The sequence below is a fragment of the Diceros bicornis genome, chromosome 29 (assembly GCF_020826845.1).
Source record: "Diceros bicornis minor isolate mBicDic1 chromosome 29, mDicBic1.mat.cur, whole genome shotgun sequence".
NCBI lineage: Eukaryota > Metazoa > Chordata > Mammalia > Perissodactyla > Rhinocerotidae > Diceros > Diceros bicornis.
The window spans coordinates 15,003,409-15,024,657 of record NC_080768.1 but is presented as its reverse complement, the minus strand read 5'-3'; the positions used below and the strand labels follow the sequence as shown (position 1 = coordinate 15,024,657).

General features: G+C 41.6%; 1 protein-coding gene across 1 annotated transcript in view; it reads right to left on the bottom strand.

Annotated features, from left to right (window-relative positions):
• The window catches only part of WWC2 (WW and C2 domain containing 2), a 202,668-nt gene extending 181,686 nt beyond the window's left edge, over nucleotides 1-20,982 (bottom strand). Inside the window, exon 1 of the mRNA XM_058524943.1 lies at nucleotides 20,546-20,982. Within this exon, the coding sequence (XP_058380926.1) occupies nucleotides 20,546-20,676 (131 nt within the window). The 5' untranslated portion in view covers nucleotides 20,677-20,982. The remainder of the gene's footprint in view (nucleotides 1-20,545) is intronic.
• Between the last annotated feature and the right edge of the window lie 267 nt (nucleotides 20,983-21,249).

The window sequence follows — 21,249 nt, the reverse complement described above, 5'->3', positions numbered from 1 at the left end:
ATAAATGAAAAAAATATTCCACCTCACTCATAATAGATGGAAAATGCTATTTCACTGTCGTTTTAATTTGCATTTCTCTTATCAGTACAAAAATACCAAATGTTTTGAAACATAATGCTTGGCAAAGGTATGGGAAACAGGTACTAATTCATAGGGTGCCAGGAGTGGAAACAGGTACAACAACCTCCATGGAGACCAAGTTGAACCAGCCTATCAAAATTATAAATGCATATACCCAGCCTTTTCACTTCTAGGAATTTATTTGCATTAAAGAGACTTATATAAGTTAGTGTCAGCGAAGCACTGTCTGTAACAGAAAAACAAAAACTGGGAGGAACTTAAATGTCCACCAACGAGGAAATGGTCCAAAAAGCTTCAGTACACTCATGAAATAGAATATTAAGAGGCAGGTTATACGCAATGGAATGGAACAATCTCTAAGAAATACTCAGGAAAGAATCACGGTGCAAAACAGTATTACAATTGTATCAAAAAATAAAAAGCTAAGACATATGTAGAAGCACACATATGCGTATGTAGGTGTGTATAAGCAGAGACTATCTCTGGAAGAATATACAAGAGACTGGGGATAGATATCTCCCACGGGGCACCAGGAAGGGTAGGAAGGAGATTTACTTTTCACTGAGTATCATTTTGTTCTTGTTCTTGTTCTTGAATTTTGTAACATGTACATATATTACCTATACAAAAATGAGAAACTCTTAAAAATAATTTCAAGGGAAAAAAGTACTGATTGATCCTGTCTTTGCTAAAGTAATGGGGCATCTTCTACCTCCTGGTAGGATGCGGAAGGGGATTTCATTTTGCCCCTAAACACTGAGGACCACAATAACAGCAGAGCTGCAGAGCCCAGGAAAGACAGCAAAGACGGAGCAGGTAGCAGATTTTTTCATACAAATGAGTAAACAAGCAAATGAAGTTAGGAGGCTAACACTAAGGAACAGGAACACATCTACCTTGTAGTAAGAATTAAATGAGATAAGACACGTGGAGCGTCTAGAAGAATGTCTGGCTTCCAGTAAACACTCTGTAAACGCAAAATCATTATTATTCAATCTAGGTCATATTCATACAGGTTTATACCAACCTTTAGTTATCCTCCAGAGGACATATGCAGAGCTGGGAAACACCAATAAATTTTCATTCCGACCTTCAATGAATTTATAATCCAGCAGGAGAGACAGGAAACATGCATACATGCTTATATACACACGTGGTCATTCATAAAAGTGAAAACAAATTCCACCTTCGGATATCTCTTGTATTGGATAAGTACTAATAACCTTTTGATTTCTGAAAAGTGACAAACTACCTTAGCATAATGGACAAATTCAAAGCCTAGGGTCCAGTTCTGGCTCCCTATCTTCTAGTTAAACCTCAGTTTTCTCATTTATAAGGATAATGTTACCAACCCTGCAAAAATTGCTATGATATAAAGACAGACATATAGACCAAAGGAACAGAAAAGAAAGTCCAGAAGTAAAACTTTTCGTATATGGTCAAACAATCTTCAACACGGGTGCCAAGGCTGCACGATGGGGAAAGAGTAGTCTCTTCAACAAATGATGATGGGAAAACTGGATATCCACATGCAAAAGAATGAAGCTGGACTCGCACCTTACACCATATACAAAAATTAACTCAAAATGGAATAAACACATAAATCTTATAAGACCTGAAACTATAAAACTCCTACAAGAAAAGCTAGGGGGAAAGATTCATGATATCAGCTTTGACAATGATTTATTGGATATGACACTAAAAGCACAGGCAACAAAGCAAAAATAAACACGAGACTACATCACACTTAAAAACTGCACAGCAAAGGAAACAATCAACAAAGTAAAAAGGCAACCTATGAATTGGGAGAAAATATTTGCAAACAATATATCTGATAAGTGGTTAATATCAGAAATATATAAAGAACTTACTCAATTGAACAACAAAAACACAAATAATCCAATTTTAAAATGGGCAAAAGATCTGAATAGATATTTCTCCAAAGAAGATATACAAATGGCCAATAAGCATATGAAGAGATGTTCAACATCACTCATCATCAGGGAAATGCAAATCGAAACTACAATGAGACATCACCTCACACCCATTAGGATGGCCATTATAAAAAAAAAGACAAAAACTGAAAATAACAAGTGTTGGTGAGGATGTAGAGAAATTGGAACCCTTGTGTACTATTGGTGAGAATGTACAATGGTGCAGCCTCTATGGAAAACAGTACGGAGGTTCCTCAAAAACTTAAAAATAGAAATACCATATGATCTAGCAATCCCACTTCTAGGTATATATCCACAGGATCTCAAAGAGATATCTGCACATCTGTGTTCATAGTAGCATTATTCACAATAGCCAAGGGGTAGAAGAAACCTAAATGTCCATCAACAGATAAATGGATAAAGAAAATGTGGTATATGCATACAATAGAATATCATTCAGCCTTAAAAAAGAAGGAAATCCTGTCACATGGAACAACATAAATGAACCTTGAGGACATTATGTTAAGCGAAATATAAAAGTCACAAAAAGACAAATACTGCATGATTCCACTTTTATAAGGTATCTGTCTAAGTCAAACTCTTTGAAACTGACAGTAGAACGGTGACTGCAGCAGCAGGGGAGGGGGAAAGTGGAGCTGTTCAATGGATATCATTTATTTGCAAGATGAAAAAGTTCTAGAGATGTTACACAATAATGTGGATATTGTTAATATTACTGTACTGTACACTTAAAAATGGTTAAGATGCTAAATTTTATGTTACGTGTTTCTGACCACAATTTTAAAAGGCTATGATAAAAATGAGATCATGTATTTAGCACACCTACCATACTTCTAGCACATAAAAGGCCCTCAATAAATAACTGGGATACTATTATGACTATCAATTCTGAGAGCTCAATTGATGGTGGCTTATGAAGATACTAAAATAGCAAAAGGAAATTTATATTAAGTAAGAAAAAGTAAGCCAAGAGAAAGAGAAGCAAAGGAGGTAAGTCGGCTTACGCACCCACGCGCACACACACACAGCCATAGATCTAGTACCGTGCTACAGGAAGACCAAGTTATTAGGTCAAATGATTTATCAAGAAGGCTCAACGTAATCATCAGTTTTCCACAAAGAAACGCATTGCTACTCTTTTTAATATTACTTTATTTGAGGGCTGGGCAAACTTTTTGTAAAAAGGGCCAGATAATAAATACTTTAGCCTTTGCAGGCCACACAGTCTCCGTCTCTCTACTCAGCTCTGCCATTAGTGTGAAAGCAATATGTACACGGATGAGCGTGGTATGTTCCAATAAAACTGTATTATGGAAACTGAAATTTGAATTTTATATAATTTTCACATCATGAAATAAATATTCTCCTTTTGATTTTTTTCAAGCAAAAAAGTAAAACCCATGGTTAGGTCACAGGCGTAGGCAGGACCTGGCCCCCAGGCCACAATTTGCCAGCAACTGCCTTAGAACAGTTCTCACTGAAACAAAAGAAGATATTTCTGGTTTAGATGATGTTCACTGCACAAAATGTTTAACTTTTTAAACTAATTTTATAACTAAATCAGATAAGTGGATAATGCTTAAACTGTTTTACCTGGGAAAACTAAAATATGTAGATATTAGAAATGTTCTCTCCATTGACAACCAATACACCACAAACATTTTTCTACCTCCATATTAGGGCAACAATCATCAGGAAAAATTACACATATCAACAATTACACTGTTTTCTTCCACAACGTTAGTTTTTTAAATGTGTTTTCTTTGTTCCATCCATCTTACACTAGAGGAATTTAAGAGGATTTCCCCAGGGGGCCGGCCCTGTGGTGTTGCGGTTAAGAGCACGCGCTACACTGCTGGTGGCCCGGGTTTGGATCCCGGGCGTGCACCGATGCACCGCTTGTCAAGCCATGCTGTGGCGGTGTCCCATATAAAGTGGAGGAAGATGGGCACAGATGTTAGCCCAGGGCCAGGCTTCCTCAGCAAAAAGAGGAGGAGTGGCATGGATGTTAGCTCAGGGCTGATCTTCCTCACAAAAAAAAAAAAAACAGGATTTCCCCAAAAATGTAAACAAGGTAAAATTAAATGTAATAAATATGTGTGGAAATTTAGGGATATCATGATTTTACAACAAATACTCTTTAGTTATAAATAGGAAATATTTGAACTTTTTCTTCTCTGTAAAGACGGTTTTTATTTAAACATTAAATTATGCACATAATAATAATTAAAGTGGCCTAAAAGTAATTACATAAAATGCAAGTCTTTTCCCAACCTGCAGTCTCACTGCCCAGAAGTAACCATTAATAAAGATTCCTTGTTCAAAACCATCCTAGTTGACAAATGTCAAAATATAGGAGTATATGAACACATGCATGCATGTTTCAACTCAAATGGAATCACAGAGATCTTTGTATCTCAGCACCCATACATCTTTCTTTATCAATTCATATTTCATTCTGTGTGCCATGACTATTTAGCATGAATAAAGGTGTGTTTCAATAAAATTTATACATACACACATACACTCACCCCCTTTCAGGCAGCTGACCTTGTGATCTTGAAAATTCTAAAATAACTGGTTTTCCAACTAACGGATTCTTCATTTTCCTCTTCAAGAATAGAAAAGGAAAAACAGCTTTCCTGTTTTTCAGTCCCTAAATTATTAATTAACTTAAAGGATTTAATCTTAAAGTAGTAAAAACATTCTTTCTATACTTGCAAATGTCACTTTTCATCTCCAGAGCTAGGGCATCACTTCTGATATCTTGATGAAACCAAATGTTTAGATGACTTCTATTTCCCTTGTGACTTTCTTTAAAACCCATCAACAAACAAATTCAAGTTCTTTGGATGGACTGCTTAAGAACTATATAATTATTACTACGGATGAATATCGCAATAAAGAATTAGGGAGCTAAAGATGGCCCTTGGAACAAGAATTGAGAATAATGGAAAGGAAATGAACTTAGTATACAGGAGGCACGGCCTTCTATGATTTACACATAAAAACTTTCCTTAATGGATTAAATGAATATCCATCTCAAATACTACATGCTCATTCTAAGTTCCCACTCTTTTCCCAGAATATCTTCTAGAATTAACATCCCGACACTGTATCTGTGTTTTTAAAACCGACATTTGAGCAAAAAAAATAAAAATCCAATATAATTTTTCAAAATTAAAAATAAAACTTTTGTTTAAAAAAAGAAATCAGTGTTTTCTAACATGCAAAGTGCACGGCTACACAGAGACACAAGTCTCAGTGAGGAGGGGCTTGCCAACCCCTCCTGAAGGTGGAGAACCCCGAGGGGTCTTCTGAAATCTTGAAGGAGAAAGTGATGCTTTCTTCCTGTAAACTGTGTAAAGGACTAGCGCTCTGGCTCCGGGGTTCATTCTCCAGAGTGAGCTGGGGAAGAGGCGACAATGCAGGAAGAGGACGAAGAGCGTCTCTTCGCAGAGTTCTGTATTCTCAGAGGGTGAATTAATTATATTATCACTATAAACCCCTAAACCAGCCCGTTCCCGACCTCATGTCTCTAATGGGGGAGCTGGCTTCCTAGTCCAGCCAAATTCCTAGCGCCCCTCTGGAGGGTGAATTCATGGAACTCTATCAAGCAGCCTCTATAACAGGGTCAGGGCAACGCTCTCAATTTTCATTCAATGGACCAACCTGTGCCCTTTACTACCACACTAATTTAGGTAAACACTGCTAGTTTAAATAGCACAAAGGAACATAATCAAAAATCACACAACCGAATCAAACAGCAAGTCTAAGCAATCACCGGGAGTCACTAAAATCTAGGCTGAAGTAGGGTGGAAAGCAACAAAACAAATGACACCAGGACAAAAGAATTCTTCAAGAAGGAGATAAAATGTGTGGGGAGGACGGGAGACAAGGTTTAAAAAAAAGAAAAAAAAGTTGGGAAGTTTCAGATAAGTCGTGGCCCTTCTATGCAAACCACTACAGGCAGCTTCTTTCCGGCCACAATAACAACCCCGTCAGACGACTGGCTAAAAGGACTCAACGCTTGGCTACTTGCTGCAGCCCCATAAAGTCTTTCCTCATTTGAATAGCATTTTAGGAATGTTTTGTCAACGTGTCCAATGATTATTCACTTCTACTGCATTCTTCCCTTCACCACGATAATTACGGTCATAGTAACAATCTATTTTATAGGCAGAACATTCACAACACCAAATGGTGACCTTTGTTTTAATCTGTTAAAATTCACATATTTATTTGTCCACATTTCCTTAAAAAAGGAAGGTTAACTTTAACAACTGTTGCTCACAGCAACACAGGAACAAAAGATTTTTCACATGCATAATCTAAGCATTTAATTAAAATTCACAAACTTGAATCTCAAACCAAGTCAAAAGTAGAAATGTAAGAATACTAGATTCCCAAATAGAAGCAGATACAGAACATACTGTTTAGCTATGACAAAGACAAAAAAAAAAAGTACAGCAGCTTGTGACGGGGGTAAGGAATGTACAAGTTAAAAGATTCCTTTATAATCACCATTTCAGAGACTGCTTGTATTCTTCCAGGTAAATTTCACGGCATAAGAAAATCAAACAAAAATACACCATACTCCCTCTTAGTTTCTATCACTTCCCATTTACCAAGGCCAGGGCCTGAATCCAAATCTAAGCAGTGTAAAGCAAACCATAACACGACAATTTACAGAAAGAGATTATTTTTCTGCCAAGACTTAAACTCAACTACAAGAGTCAAAGTGAAAAAGAATTCCAATCAAGGTCTGTAATTTACACATCTGTGGTGAAACCAAGGCATTCTCAGACAATAGATCACCCACCAGGGTTTAAATCAATGAAAAAGAGAGCGCTCTAGAAAAGAATCTGGAAGAGCTGGGACTTGGTTTCATCACTTTGAAAATTCTCCATCCTTAATAATCAGTTCACCTGTCCTCAGATGGGGGACGGGGCACGGAAGGGCGCAGGTGGCACATTTGGGAAAGAGATGGTTCCCCAGAAGCGTGGATTGGGAGAAGGCTGTGGTACAAGGTCAAAAGGTTTTTAGAACCCAAAGACAAGGATAAAGAGGATCTACAGCACATCAGATCTCAGCCTCTGAAGGAACCTAAAGCACTGGAATAAGGCAGAAGTGACACAGTCAGTTCAGGCTTTACTTGAGCACCTAGTATGCACAAGATATTGTACTGGGCATCCTGTGAGGGGCATAAATAAATACTAGTGTGCATGACTTAACCAGATGGAGCCTATCAACTAGTTTGGAAAAATAAAAAATAATTCTGAAAAAGTAATAGTTCAATTTGAAGTCAAAACAGTATACATTTAGTTTTAATACAGATGCCAAAAACAAGTACCAGTAAGAATTAAGGCACTGGAAGATTACGTGTGGCCACGCTGTTAAGGGAATCTTAAAGTGTTGAAACTTTGCTTGGTCCTAAAGGGTGGCTATGACTTCCAACCCCAAGAGGAGGCCTAGGGCCCTTCTGAGGAGTAGTCAGAGGCCGTACATAGCTAATGCACAGCTTTGGATTCAGACAGACACGGCTGAGTTCTGCCACCACTGCTTAACAGCTTTGTGCTCTTAAGACAAGTCAACTTAACCTGTTAAACCTTACAAGCTTCCTAAAATGGGGGCCATAATGGTACCTATCAAAGGTTTCATTTATTCAATAACTATTTATTAAGAGCTTGTACAGAACTAGACACTCAGTACAACAGTAAATAAGACAGACATAGCATCTGCCCTCACGGAGCCTGAGATGACATACATGAAGGGCTCAACAGATGGTACCTAAATCATCATCATCATCGTCATCGTCATCATCATCATCGTCATCATCATCTTTAGCCCGGTGGTGGAATGTATAAGATATGTTCCAGTGAGAACAAATACACCATCTTAGCTGCAACAAGGTTTCACAAAAATATATTGGCATGCCTCAGAGCTCAGTCCTGGGACCTCTTCTTTTCCTTCTCTCCCAGGAATCTCATCCCATCCCACAATTTTAAAATACTATCTGTGTATACCCAATTTTGGTATCTCCAGCTCTAAGCTGTCTCCCAAACCCCAGACTGTATATCCAGCTGCCTATTAGGTATCTCCATGTGTATGTCTTAGTAGGCATCTCAGACCTGTAAATCTGCGAGTACTGATCTAACTGGATACCAACCAACCATGTTTCTCCCTTGGTCTTTCCCATCAGTAAGTCAGTAAATCCTTGATCCCTCTCTTTTCCTCATACCTCACATATCCAAAGCATGAGCAAGTTCTTTCACTTTTACCTAAAAAACATATTCCCAATCCATTGACTGCTCTCTATTGCTCTCTATTGCCAAAGCCATCATTCCAATTCAAGATCTGATTGTTTCTTACCTAGCGCATCTCACTGCAATAGCTTCTATGATTCCTTCTCCATAGAGCAATGATCTCTTTTTTAAAAATGGATAAGATCACATTACACACACACACACACACACACACACACACGCCCCTCCATTCCTCCATTCAACTTAAAACTCTTCAATGGCTCCCAAAGGCCCTGAAAATGCTGACAGTCTACAAGGCACACATGATCAAACTTCTTTTTACCTCTCTGCCTCATCTCATAAGACCCTCCTCCCTCTGTCTCAGCACTGCAGTCACGCTGGCTGCCTTTCAGTTCCTTGCACACACCAACCTCCCTAGCACTTCAGGACAGTGCAGTCCAATAGAACTTTCTGCACTGACAGAAATGTGCTATATCTGCACATGTGGCTAGTGAGACCAAGGAACTAAATTTTTAACTTTATTTAATTTTGATTAATTTAAATAGCCACACAGCCCTGAAGCTAACACACTGGACAGTGCAGCACGAGACTTCTGCCTAGCCTTTTCCTCTGCTGGACTACTCTTCTCCCAGGTCTTCACGTGGGTGGCTCTCTCTTATCCTCATGTCTCAGCTAAATGTCAGCTCCTCAGAAAGGCCTTTCCTGACCACCCCACCCAAAGGAGCTCCCATTGACACCCATATCACTTCACCTTGTTTATTTCTACCAGAACACGTTCACAACTGCCTTTATAATTTGCCTCCCCAAACTAGAATATAAAATCCATGAACGTAGGGACTTTGCCTACTACATTCAATGCTACGTCCCCAAGATATCTGTGTTTGGCGTACAGTGTTTTCAATAAATTTGTGACGAATGGTTGAATGAATAAATGAGTGAGCGAATGACTACGGAGTCAAGTCAGTAAAAGCGGACTAGGGACAGATTATGGAGGCTGCTGGAAGAAGGCAAGGGTCCTTCAAATACCTACGTTTCATTTATATGGGTACAGGGCTCTGCACGTTCTTAAGTGCCCCGGGGGGACAGGCAGTCTAAGCAGAGGGCACAGAGGAACTGTGCTCATGAAAGCAGGTCTCCATCTTCAGCTGACCTGAAATCAGTTTGATGAGAACATTAGTGATGCAGACAAACAGATGTTCCTCACACAGGAGACGTTAGGAAACCTCTCAAGAACGCATCTACACACTCTACAGGCATACCGTTCGGGGGAAAGAGACTGAAAGGGGCGTCAGACGACCAAGTTAGCTTTGTGTCTCCAGATCTGCAATAGCAAACCAGGGCATTAATGCTATGTTATACATTGCGCCAAGTCAAATACTGGTTTATAGTCATACCGTCCTCTGAGAAATGTCACTAGTGTGTCACTTAGCAGAAAAGGGGGGAGGCAGGCAATGAGGAGAGAAAGTAAATGATCTGTTTCTAACAAGTTCAAACACCCAATAATCAGCAGAAAGGGAAAGACAGAACACACAGTGTGGACAGAATTACTGACTAGCCAAAAACGAACAAACCTAGACCTACAAGCTGACAATACTGATAACCCAGGGACACCAGGTAAAACATGGATTCCACACATCCATTCGCTGTCACAATTTCAAAAGAAAAAGATTGGCATTTTAATTTATCTGTATTAAAAACCATCACACTAAGGAAAACCGCAGAGTAAAGTTTTGCACTAAATGAAACTGCGTGCTCTTCAAATCTTTTGCAGTAAACATGGTCTACCATACTTTACACTTTACTGAAAATCAGTGCCACTTAAAATTTCCTTCCTATAAAATGGAACAATGTCAGTAAAGTACAACAACACACTTTCTGCAGTCTATCACTAGGTCAGAATTTTAATCAGGAGTTTGTAGGACAAATCTCTATAAGTCGATGTTTGCTACCGTTGTCAGCACTCATATGCAGAGCTGGTGACCACCACAACCCAGGGTGCACTAGAGAAAACACAGCACGTGTAGTAGCAGCAACAGTCACACCAAGGGAGACTTGCTGCCTGCCAAATCCTGACACGCTCACTTGTACAGAAAAACCAGAGACACGTATTTAATGACTTAAAAGTCACTATCTCAATCAAAATAATGTCTACATTTCTTTAAAATTAAATTTCCTACCTCCACCCCCAGTGAGACCAAAGTACATTAAACGTACATCTCTGTTCCAATTCTCTCTTGGGAGGAACCACTGTAACTCCTCCTATGTCACAGGAGTGAAAGCCAGTCCCAGAGCTTAACCCTGTTACTCCACTACTGCCCACTTCCCAGCTGGCTCTACCTTCAGTGCTACTCACTACTGTCTTCTCAGAACCAAGGTTTCTTTACCGATGGCAAGACTAACAGTATCAGAAAAATTATTCACAGAGCAAAACAATTTTAGCCCTTCACACATCTTTGGAATACCCTTAACTGTGACAGGCACCAGCTGTGTCAAGTCAAGATACTACATGGAACTATTTTCTTCTTGATCATCACCACCAACTCTGTGATTTTAAAAATACTAGCAACATATCACGGGAAACTTTTAAAACAGATTGCTGTAATATTTATACTCCCAACAGCAAACTGTAAACAAAAAGCTATGGGACCTCCAAAAGTTCATTTTTGCCTGTTTTTCTCATGTCCCTGTGTACAATTCCAGCTACTTCAGAGAAGAACGGGTTTGGAAAACTTTAAGTAACATGATGCGTTTCATTAGAAGAAAAGTGATTCTCAAATCAGGGCAGCTCCTCAAATTCAGCATCCATGCCTGATTCATTTTTGTATTACACAGTGTCCAGAGTCCACGTTATTTGCGAAATAAATGAATGATCAATGATCACTGATAAACATACTATTTTATCACATAAGATTTTTTATATTTCTTTTCAATGTTTACAAAATATTTTAAAGACTTCATCATTTCACTTTATATCAGAGGTTGGCAAACATTTTCTGCAAAGGGCCAGAGAGCAAATATTTTAGGGTTTGTGGGCCACATACGATCTCTGTCACATACTCTTCTTTGGTTTTGTTTGTTTACAATCCTTTAATGATGTAAAACCCATTCCTCGCTGGAGGGCCATACAAAATGAAGGCTGCGGGTGGGTACTGGACCCTTGGGCCATAGTTTGCCCACTCTTGCTTTTCAAGTATACCAAAAAACCCATAATTATAGAGTATGGCCACACTCTGACTAAAGAAAAACACTTCCAACTGTTTTGTGTCTTTTTTTTGTAATTTTTTAAAAATAAACTATTTTTATAGAACAGTTTTAGATTTACAGACAAAATGCAGTTAGTACAGAGAGTTTCCATATATCCTACACTTAGTTTCTTCTATTAGAATGGTACATTTATTTATTTATTTTTTTTGAGGAAGGTTGGCCCTGTGCTAACATCTGTTGCCAATCTTCCTCTTTTTCTTTTTTCTCCCCAAAGCCCCAGTACATAGCTGTGCATCACAGTTGTAGAGTTGTAGCTCTTCTATGTGGGACGCTGCCTCAGCATGGCTCGATGAGCGGCCAGTGGGTCCGCGCCTGGGATTTGAACTGGCGAAACCTGGGCCGCCGAAGCAGAGCCGGCGAACTTAACAGCTATGCCACCTGGCCAGCCCCACAATGCTACATTTATTAAAATTAAGGAACCAATATTGACACATTATTAACTAAAATCCATACTTTTTCCAGGTTTCCTTAGCTTTTACCTAATGTCCTTCTTCTGTCCCAGGATCCTATCCAGGGCACCACAGTACATTTACTCATCAAGTCTCCTCAGGCTCCTCTTGGCTGTGACAGTTTCTCAGACTTTCCTTGTTTTTGATGATGATGAAAGTTTTAAGGAGTACTGGTCAGATATTTTGTAGAATGTCCCTCTATTGAGATTTTGTGGGTGTTTTTCTCACAACTGACTGGGGTTATGATTTTTGGGGGGAGAAAGACCACAAAGAAAAAGTGTCATTGTTGTCACATCACATCAAGGGTACATCAACATGACTTATTGTTGATATTTATCTTCTTTTTCTCCCTCCCCAAAGCCCCAGTACACAGTTGTATATTCTAGCTGTAGGTCCTTCCAGTTCTTCTATGTGAGCCGCCACCAAAGCGTGGCTACTGACAGACAGGTGGTGTGGCTCTGTGCCCAGGAACAGAACCTGGGCCACCAAAGCAGAGCACGCCAAACTTTAACCACTGGGCCATCAGGGGTGGCTTGATATTTATCTTGATCAACTGCTGAGGCAACATTTGTCAGGTTTGCTCCAACTGTTTTTTTAAAAAATAATTAATAGGGGCCGGCCTGGTGGCGTAGTGGTTAAGTTCACATGCTCCACTTTGGCAGTCCGGGGTTCACAGGTTTGGATCCTGAGCGTGGACCTACCCACTGCTCATCAAGCCATGCTATGGCAGCATCCCACATACAAAATAGAGGAAGACTGGCACAGATGTTAGTTTAGGGCCAATCTTCCTCACCAAAAAGTGGAAGATTGGCAATGGATGTTAGCTCATGACCAATCTTCCTCACCAAAAAAAAATAATAATAATAACAATGCATTTACTTCTGACCATATATAACTAGCTAAAGATTTTAAATGCCAAATAATTTTGAATAAGCTGACTGTACACATACACATACATTATGATTTATTATCTATGTGATTCACATCTATGCCTCACAAAATATATCATATTAGGGATGAAGACAAAAATTAATATGTACTTTGCAAGTACATTCTACGTCTAATTCCTCTTAAGTCTTCTTCCCCTGCCTATCAGGAAGGAGGAAGGTAACCATTAGGCTGAATTAAAGCAATAACGAAAAATGTAATGGACAACACAAATATTTTTTCACTTTTTCTTTTTTTTATTATTGACATATAACTGACATACAATATTATATTAGTTTTAGGTGTACAAGACGGCCATTTGACATTTGTATACATTACAAAATGATCACCACAATAAGTCTAGTAACCATCTGTCACCATTCAAAATTAAAACAATATTATTGTCTATATTCCGTGCTATACATTACATTCCCATGAGTTACTTATTTTATGACTGCAAGTTTGTACTTCTTGATCCCCTTCCCCATTTTGCCCATCCCCCAAGCTCCCTCTCTGGCAACCATCAGTCTGTTCTCTGTATCTGTCTGGTTTTGTTTTTTAGAGTCCACATTTCTTTCACTTTTCAGATGGTGATTATGCAAACTAGACTGCAAGCAACCTGAACTGGGACCGAATCTCACCCGTCTTTACATCTCCCGGAGTCCAGGGCACCCTGGCAGGCTGACACAGTAAACACTGTTGATTGATTTGTATCTACAGCTTCAGTGCTCAAGTAATTCAAAGCACTCAGACATAGGAGAAATGGAAGAGCAACGTGAGACTAACAAGAACTAATTTCTCTTCCCTGACGTTTTCTTGGTCAAGTAAGAAATGAGAGGACACAAAACAGGAGGGGAGAGTGGTAAGGGCTGAAGGCAAGAATAACGGGGCAAGTGTGGGTCAAATCAAGGCTGTCCACACCCTCTGCGGAGGGCAAGCAATCACAACTACAGCGAGACACCACTTCGTGCCCGCTAGACACGCTTAAAAAAAAAGAGAAAATAACAAGTGTTGATGAGGATGCGGAGAAACTGGAACCCTCAGACACACTGCTGGTAGGAATGTAAAATGGTGCAGCTGTGGCGAAAAATAGTTTGGCAGTTCCTCAAAAAGTTAAACATAGAATTACCGTATGACCTAGCAATTCTACTTCTAGGTATATATCCAAGAGAAATGAAAACACATATTCACACAAAAATTAAACATGAGTGTTCGTAGCAGCATTATTCATAATAGCCAAAAAGTGGAAACCACCCAAATGCCCATCAGCTGATGAACGGATAAACAAACTGTGGAATATTCATACAATGGAATATTATTCAGAGTCATAAAAAGAAATGAAGTACTGATAGATGCTACAACATGCATGAACCTTGAAAACATTATGCTAAGTGAAAGAAGCCAGACACAAAAAGACACATATTGTACGATTCCATTTACATAAAATGTCCAGAATAGGCAAAACCATAGAGAAAGAAAGTAGATTAGTGGTTGCCAAAGGCAGCAGGGTGGAGAAAGAATGGAGAAGGAGCTGTCAATGGGTACGGGGTTTCTTTTTGGGGCAATAAAAATGTTCAGGAATTATATAATGGTCATAGTTGCACAACATTGTGAATATACTAAAAACCACTGAATTGTAAACTTTAAAATGGTTAAAATGGTAAATTTTATGTTATGTGATTTTTTTATCTCAATAAAAACAAAGAAAATAATTAGGAAAAAACCACTGAAGACATTGAAAACATTCTGAACCTATATATTTGGTAAATTATTTGTTGTAACCCACAAGTTACACACACACTGTGCCTTTAAAAATCCCTTTCCCATACTATATACTTCTGTGGTAATTTTTCCAATAGCAGGAGCTTCAGAAACGGATGAAGAAATTAGTCCAAAATTCTAACAAGAAATCGTTTCAACCAACCTCAGTCAAGTTCATAGGACCAGAGCATACACAGACTCAGGCCATATCTCAAGGAATTTACACTAAGTTAGGGCTAACGCTGTTTCCTACCAATTCAATAACTCCCACATCAGCAAAATGAAGCTGGCCACGCCCTTCTACAATGGTGGCATCATCTTCCTACAGACATTTACTCAAAAAAAAGTAAGCAAGTACCATTTCCAAGGCAACATCTCCCAGCCCCACAGGCAGGCAGTGCACCTTTTCTGGTGCACCAGAGCTTCCCCACGTGAGATTTAAACACTGGCTTAGGGCCGGCCCCGTGGCTTAGTGGTTAAGTGCGCGCGCTCCGCTGCTAGGGGCCCGGGGTTCAGATCCCGGGCGCGCACCCACGCACCGCTTCTCCGGCCATGCTGAGGCCGCGTCCCACATACACCAACTAGAAGGATGTGCAGCTGTGACATACAACTATCTACTGGGGCTTTGGGGGGAAAAATAAATAAATAAAATCTTTAAAATAAGTAAATAAATAAACACTGGCTTACCTGAAGGCCACACACATCACAATGGCTATGTAGCTCACAACTTAGTGATTTGCAGCTTTAAAAAAGTTATTTATTATTTTGGGGTTCATAGATTCAGATCCCAGGCGTGGACCTACACACGGGTGGCTCATCAAGCTATGCTGCGGCGGTGTCCCATATATAAAGTAGAGGAGGACTGGCAACAGATGTTAGCTCAAGGCCAATCTTCCTTACCAAAACAAAAATTACTTACTTATAAATAATAGTCTTTCTTGAAAAAGCAATTATTGTCCTGAGTCTTCCCACAAAACTAAACTACAAACTATGGACTATTATTAAAGTCACTGAAGAAATCTCAGTCGTATACTAAGCAACTACGGCTCATTCCAGCAAGCATTATAGCAAACTGTGTTGAAAACAAGAAATATTTCTTTGGGAATTTTTGGAAGACAGCATAGTTTAGTTTAAATTAGTGCTTCCCAGAGTGATTTTTTTAAAAACCTTCTTTTAACAACCTCTCCATACTCCAAATACCGTAATCACTCAAATAATTCACAGTAACCACTTGGCACCCAGACTCGGAGCCTGCTGGATAGGAAGGATTTCCAGCGATCTGTAACAACGGCAGCTGTGATTAAGACTATCAAGGCTGATTTTGTTTTCTTTGCTCTTATAAGTAATTCACATATTTATACTATTAGTCAAAATGTAGCAGCTTAGTTCTCTCATTATTTTTAATCTAACTGGAAAATCAATTGTCCCTGGTTGTTGATGGTTATGGGTATATTTTTTGAAAACCCAACAATAAGAAACTGGAAATAAGAGAGTAGCTCAACTAGTATTCTTTCATTAATTTAACAACTTCCTTCATTAATTGACCCAACCAACATTCATTTAACATCCACCGTATACAGAGGATACAGAAAGCAGTAATTAGCAATCAGGTCTCTTAAGGAGTTTAACACTCTAGAGCAGGTTTAGCAAAATTCCTTGCATTGACTTTGAAATAACGACAATACAGTTCCTCAGATCCTAAACACGTGCCAGGAACTAGGCGTAGAGAGCCAAAAGTTAACTTTATCATCAATGATGCCCAGCTGACATCCTCTTCCTCCCACTGTCACCCTCCCCACCCCCAGGATTTCTTTCCTTAATTAGAAAGTACAGGTTGCTCAACATCTGACCCCAGCCATAAACCAAAGATGATGGTCTATCAGCCAGTTTTAACGTCAAGTCGCTTTGTGTGGTGGTACATCTTCCAAGTTCAACTAGACAAAGTTATTGTATCTCTGGGTGACATCCAATCCAAGGACAGAAAATGAGCAGAATTCTACTGTGAGTTCATAAAACCACTCACCCTGTCTCTGAGGCCTGCTCACCTTAGCCCGCTACTCCTCCAAGAGGCAACAAATCCATCCCATCTTTTTCTCCTGTGTTGAATATGGTTTGTTTTTTTTTTAAAGCACCCGACCATTTGCCCAAGATCTATGGCCCACCATAAACACCAACTGGTGTGGTCAAAGGGTGTCCACAGTGAGCAAAATAGAGGTGAATGAAGGAGTAGACGTGCAGAATCACACTCCTGGGGGAGTAGGCCCATAGGGCGGGGATGGAGGGAAGGCAAGGAATCACAGACGGACAGAATTCACAGGATTAGTGAGGGGAGAGGAAGAGAGCAGAGTCAAGACTGGCATAGTAAAATTATAATCTATGCAGGGACGAGACAGAGCCCTTAACTCTTCCCCCAAACAGAACTTGTAACGTGCCCAAGAGTACACTGAACGTCCAAGCTCTCCCTGGACCTGCACTGTGTTGCAATGGGTCCCCAACCCACTCTCCCAAGGCATTAATGAACCAGACCCTACGTGTGGCTAACTCAGGGATCACAGAATCATACAAAGTTGACAGGAACCTCTGAAGATCAATTAAGACTGGTCAGTCAGCCTGAAAAATCAACACTGGGCAGAGGTTCTACTCCACCCAAAGACCCCTGAACACGTCCAGTGTCCCGCAGTCTAGAGGAGTGATCAAGGATACGGGCTCTGGAATTGGACTACCTAGCTTCAAATCCTGGCTCCACATTCAACAGCAACGGCAATCTCTGTGACTCAGTTTCCTCATCTGTAACTGGAAGATAATAACAGCACCTGCCTCACAGAACTAATGAGAGAATAAATGAGATCACAGTTCAAGAGCTTAGCAAAGGGGCTGTCACACAGTAAACACCGAGTATTTCGTATATACTAGTATACGCTAGTATAGCGACTGTTTTCAGGCGTAAAACAGTCAACTGTTTCCTACAGTGGCATGACAATGCTACAACCACTACTATTTGGCCCTAATTACGGGCCCCCAAACATCCCCGTGAGGTAGGCAGTATTATCTTCATTATAGAGTTGAAAAATGGAGGTTGAGAGGGATTCAGAGACTCATCTAAGCTTACTCAGGTAATAAGTGGCGGAGCAATAAAAGCTCTGATCACGTCCCAGCAAAGTCTGCATTATGTCATCTACCTCCAAAAGCTGAAAAGTATTTTAAAACAACACTTCAGTATTCTAAAATCACTACTTATTGAATGAAATTATATTCTTGTGAAATCCCCTACTCTTCTCCCACTAAATCTGCATAAAATTACCTACACAATCAGCAACACCACACAAATTCTGATAGACGATCTAAAACACAAAATTCTTCTTCTTAACATAAATATGACTGGGTAAAATCATCATGACCATTTTAATTAACTGGCTTTAAAAGTTCAAAAGCACTGCAGACCTGCAGTCTGAAGTCCCTTTTCTTTCAGGATTGTAATTTGATCCTGTAGAAGAATGGGCACACTCCAATTGGCCTGTGGAACATCTCTCTTTCCATATGTTTGGTGAGTGTGTAACAAAACTGACAGGAGTTAATAGTTACTCCAAATATCCTCTCCCACCATCTCTTATACTATTTAGGAAGACTTAGAGACGCTTCCTTGCTCTAAAAAATCACACTCAAATTTAAACTAAATATGTCAATGTTGACTCTGATCTCACAGAATATCTTTTAAAACTCTAATACTGAGTCTAAAACTCTACTACTGAGTCTTATAACCAGTCAAATTTATAAATAGTTAAAGATTCATCAGCTTCAGGAAAAACGTAATAATAACAAATCATCTTAGTCAACACTGTTTGTCCACATCAAATGAATTGGTTACCCAGTTTCCTGAAAACAGAGTTCATAATAACTGTTAATCCACTAACAGTTTAAAATAAAAAGACATGCTTAACTTGTTTAAGAAGTAGTGATATGGATAAGCCAAGCCATATAGTTTTATTTCACTTTCTATTTGCTTTACCCAGGCATTACATATTCTTGCAATCCTTGCTGATAAACACAAATGAGACAATATAATAAAACATGTAAACTGAAGCCAAAGAGAACCTAAAATGCCTAAATACTTCAGGAATTCATTGCAATTTCAATAACCTGAAACTCCAAGGATCAGACAGCAGAAAGATTACCCCACAACTATAAAAGTCAAATATTTATACAGGTGCCTTAAAAGCCACTGTTGGGTGCACACCATCCTCACTGACATTTACTATCTGTTAAGTAGTTTCAAAGTGCAATAACTGGCTTGGAGCGTGAAGTTTATGACAACAACTAATACGTCTGGAGAGACTGTGAAGGTGTGATGTTTGTCATAACTTTCATCAGGCCAGCAACAGGCAGCCAGGCTGTGGCACGATGGAACCTCGGCACAGGTGCTTTTTCTCTTTTCAGGAAGGAAACCTAAACCGATACCTTCATGGATAATTTAATAAGGATTGTCCCATAAATTTATAATGTCATTCATGACTTTCTTATAATTGCTCTTTAATAGCTTTCCAAAACTTAGGATAAAAGTAACTGAGAATATCAAGTATGACACTCTTTCAGCTTCAAATTGAGAAAAGAGGAATGTTTAATAGGAAAAGCATCTAAAAAGGTTATAAAACCCTAAGGCTAGATTCCATAAAAAGCTGGGAAGAAGTTTCAGAAAGGATAAAAGTCCAAATGTTGGAATTATCCCTAATGATATTTTATTTAAATTTACAACTAGCTAGGAATACCTCCTAAATGGACAACTTACACATTTACAATTAGGAATATCTCCCATTATTCTTACAATATTTCTAAATACTGTATAGGAGAGTTTCCTTTGAAGGGTAACGAGAGAGATGGGATAGAGGAACAGCATTTGAGAACATTCGGCTCAACTTCAGCTCCCGAACTTCTTGAAGGATGATTTTGTTACGCTTCTCCTCTTCACCTCCGCGCGGGAATAAAAAGTGTGTGCTGAAAACTACAAGAAATCATGCTAAGCTCAAGTCAGAGCTCCTCAACAACCAAGGTTCAGTTTCAATGTTCATTTCACCACTTCTTACTTCAAAACAGAATCTGCCTTTTCATGATCTGTTACTCAGTTCAAGTTTCCAGGTGAAGACTGACACTAGGCAGTAAAATCCCTAACAGGCGTTTCTAAAATCTGAGAGGCAAAGCCAATTACAGCCACCACCAGGGCCAAACGAGGAAGGGACGCCCCCCCTCCACACCCAGGACCTCCGGCCTGACCGGTGGTGCCTCTCGTCAAAAACTTGCAGTCAAGGAGGGGAGCCAAGGATGGCCAGAGAGATGCCACAGGTGGCCTGGACGGCTGGGTCCCCACCTTACACTCAGGCCTCCTCCGGAAGGCCCCGAGCCCGTCTCGCCTCCCAGACCAAATGTGCCCTCCGGCCTCAATGTGGCCAACTTTAGGCGGAGGCGACCTCGGAACAGGGCTCAGGTGGCCCCTCTGGGTCCGTTAACTGGACATGCAGGGGCAGCCCAGGGCGCCAATCCCACCTCCCCTCGGGGGCCGGAGTGTCTAAAGGTCCGGGGCTGGGGGGGCACCGGGAAGGGGGTGGCCAAAGGGGCCCTGGAAGGGGCGGCCCCACCGGGCCCCCTCCCGGGCGCCGCGCCGGCTGACGCAGCCCCGGCTCGCGCGGACCGTCCCGCGCCTCCTTCCCGGGACCCCTCCCGCACCCCGCGCCGGCGACGCCCCACGCCCCCCGCGCCGCGGGCGCCGCCGCTCGGCCGGGTCTCCCGGACAACAGCCGCCGCCGCGCTTCCGAGGCGGGTCCCCGCGCCCACCCGCGGCCCGGCCGCCCACCTGTCCCGGGGGTCGATCCAGCTGGTCCTCCTGGTGTTGTGGTCGATGTAGAAGACCTTGCCGTCGTAGTCCCTGGCCTCCTCCCAGCCCCGGGGTAGCGGTAGCTGCCCGCTCCCGGCCCTCCTAGGCATGGTCGGCGGCCTCGCCGGCGAGCGGCGCCTCCATAGGGACCGGGCGCGGGACGCGGCGGGAACGCGACTGCCCGGCCCGGCCGCCGCACCCGACGCGGGCGCCGGCGAGGGGCTGCGGGGCGCGGGGCGCGGCGGGGCCGCGCGCGGGGGGCGCCTCCGGAAACCCTGCTCTCGGCCCCGCCGGGGATCAGTCCACCATGTCTGCGTCGGAGCGAGCGAGCGAAGCCTCCTCCTCCTCCTCCTCGCGGCCGCCGCCGCTGCCTCCGCCTCTTCCTCCTCCTCCCCGGCCCCCTGTGGCCGCCGAGGGTCGCGGCGCCCAGGCTGCCCGAGCCGCCGCCGTCTGGGCTCGGATACGGGAAGCGCGGCGGAGCGGCGGCCGCGGCGGCGACGGGCCTCCTCATTTGCATGCGATTAGCATGCGCCCCGCCCCGGGCCCGCCCCGCCGCCCCTCCCCTCGCCGGGCTCATCTGCATGCACATTCCTCGCCGCCACATTCCAGGGCTTAACCCTGCCGCTCCCGGGGCGGCTGCGCGCGCCCGGGCGTCCGGCCCGAGCCAGGGCGGGGGAGGGGAG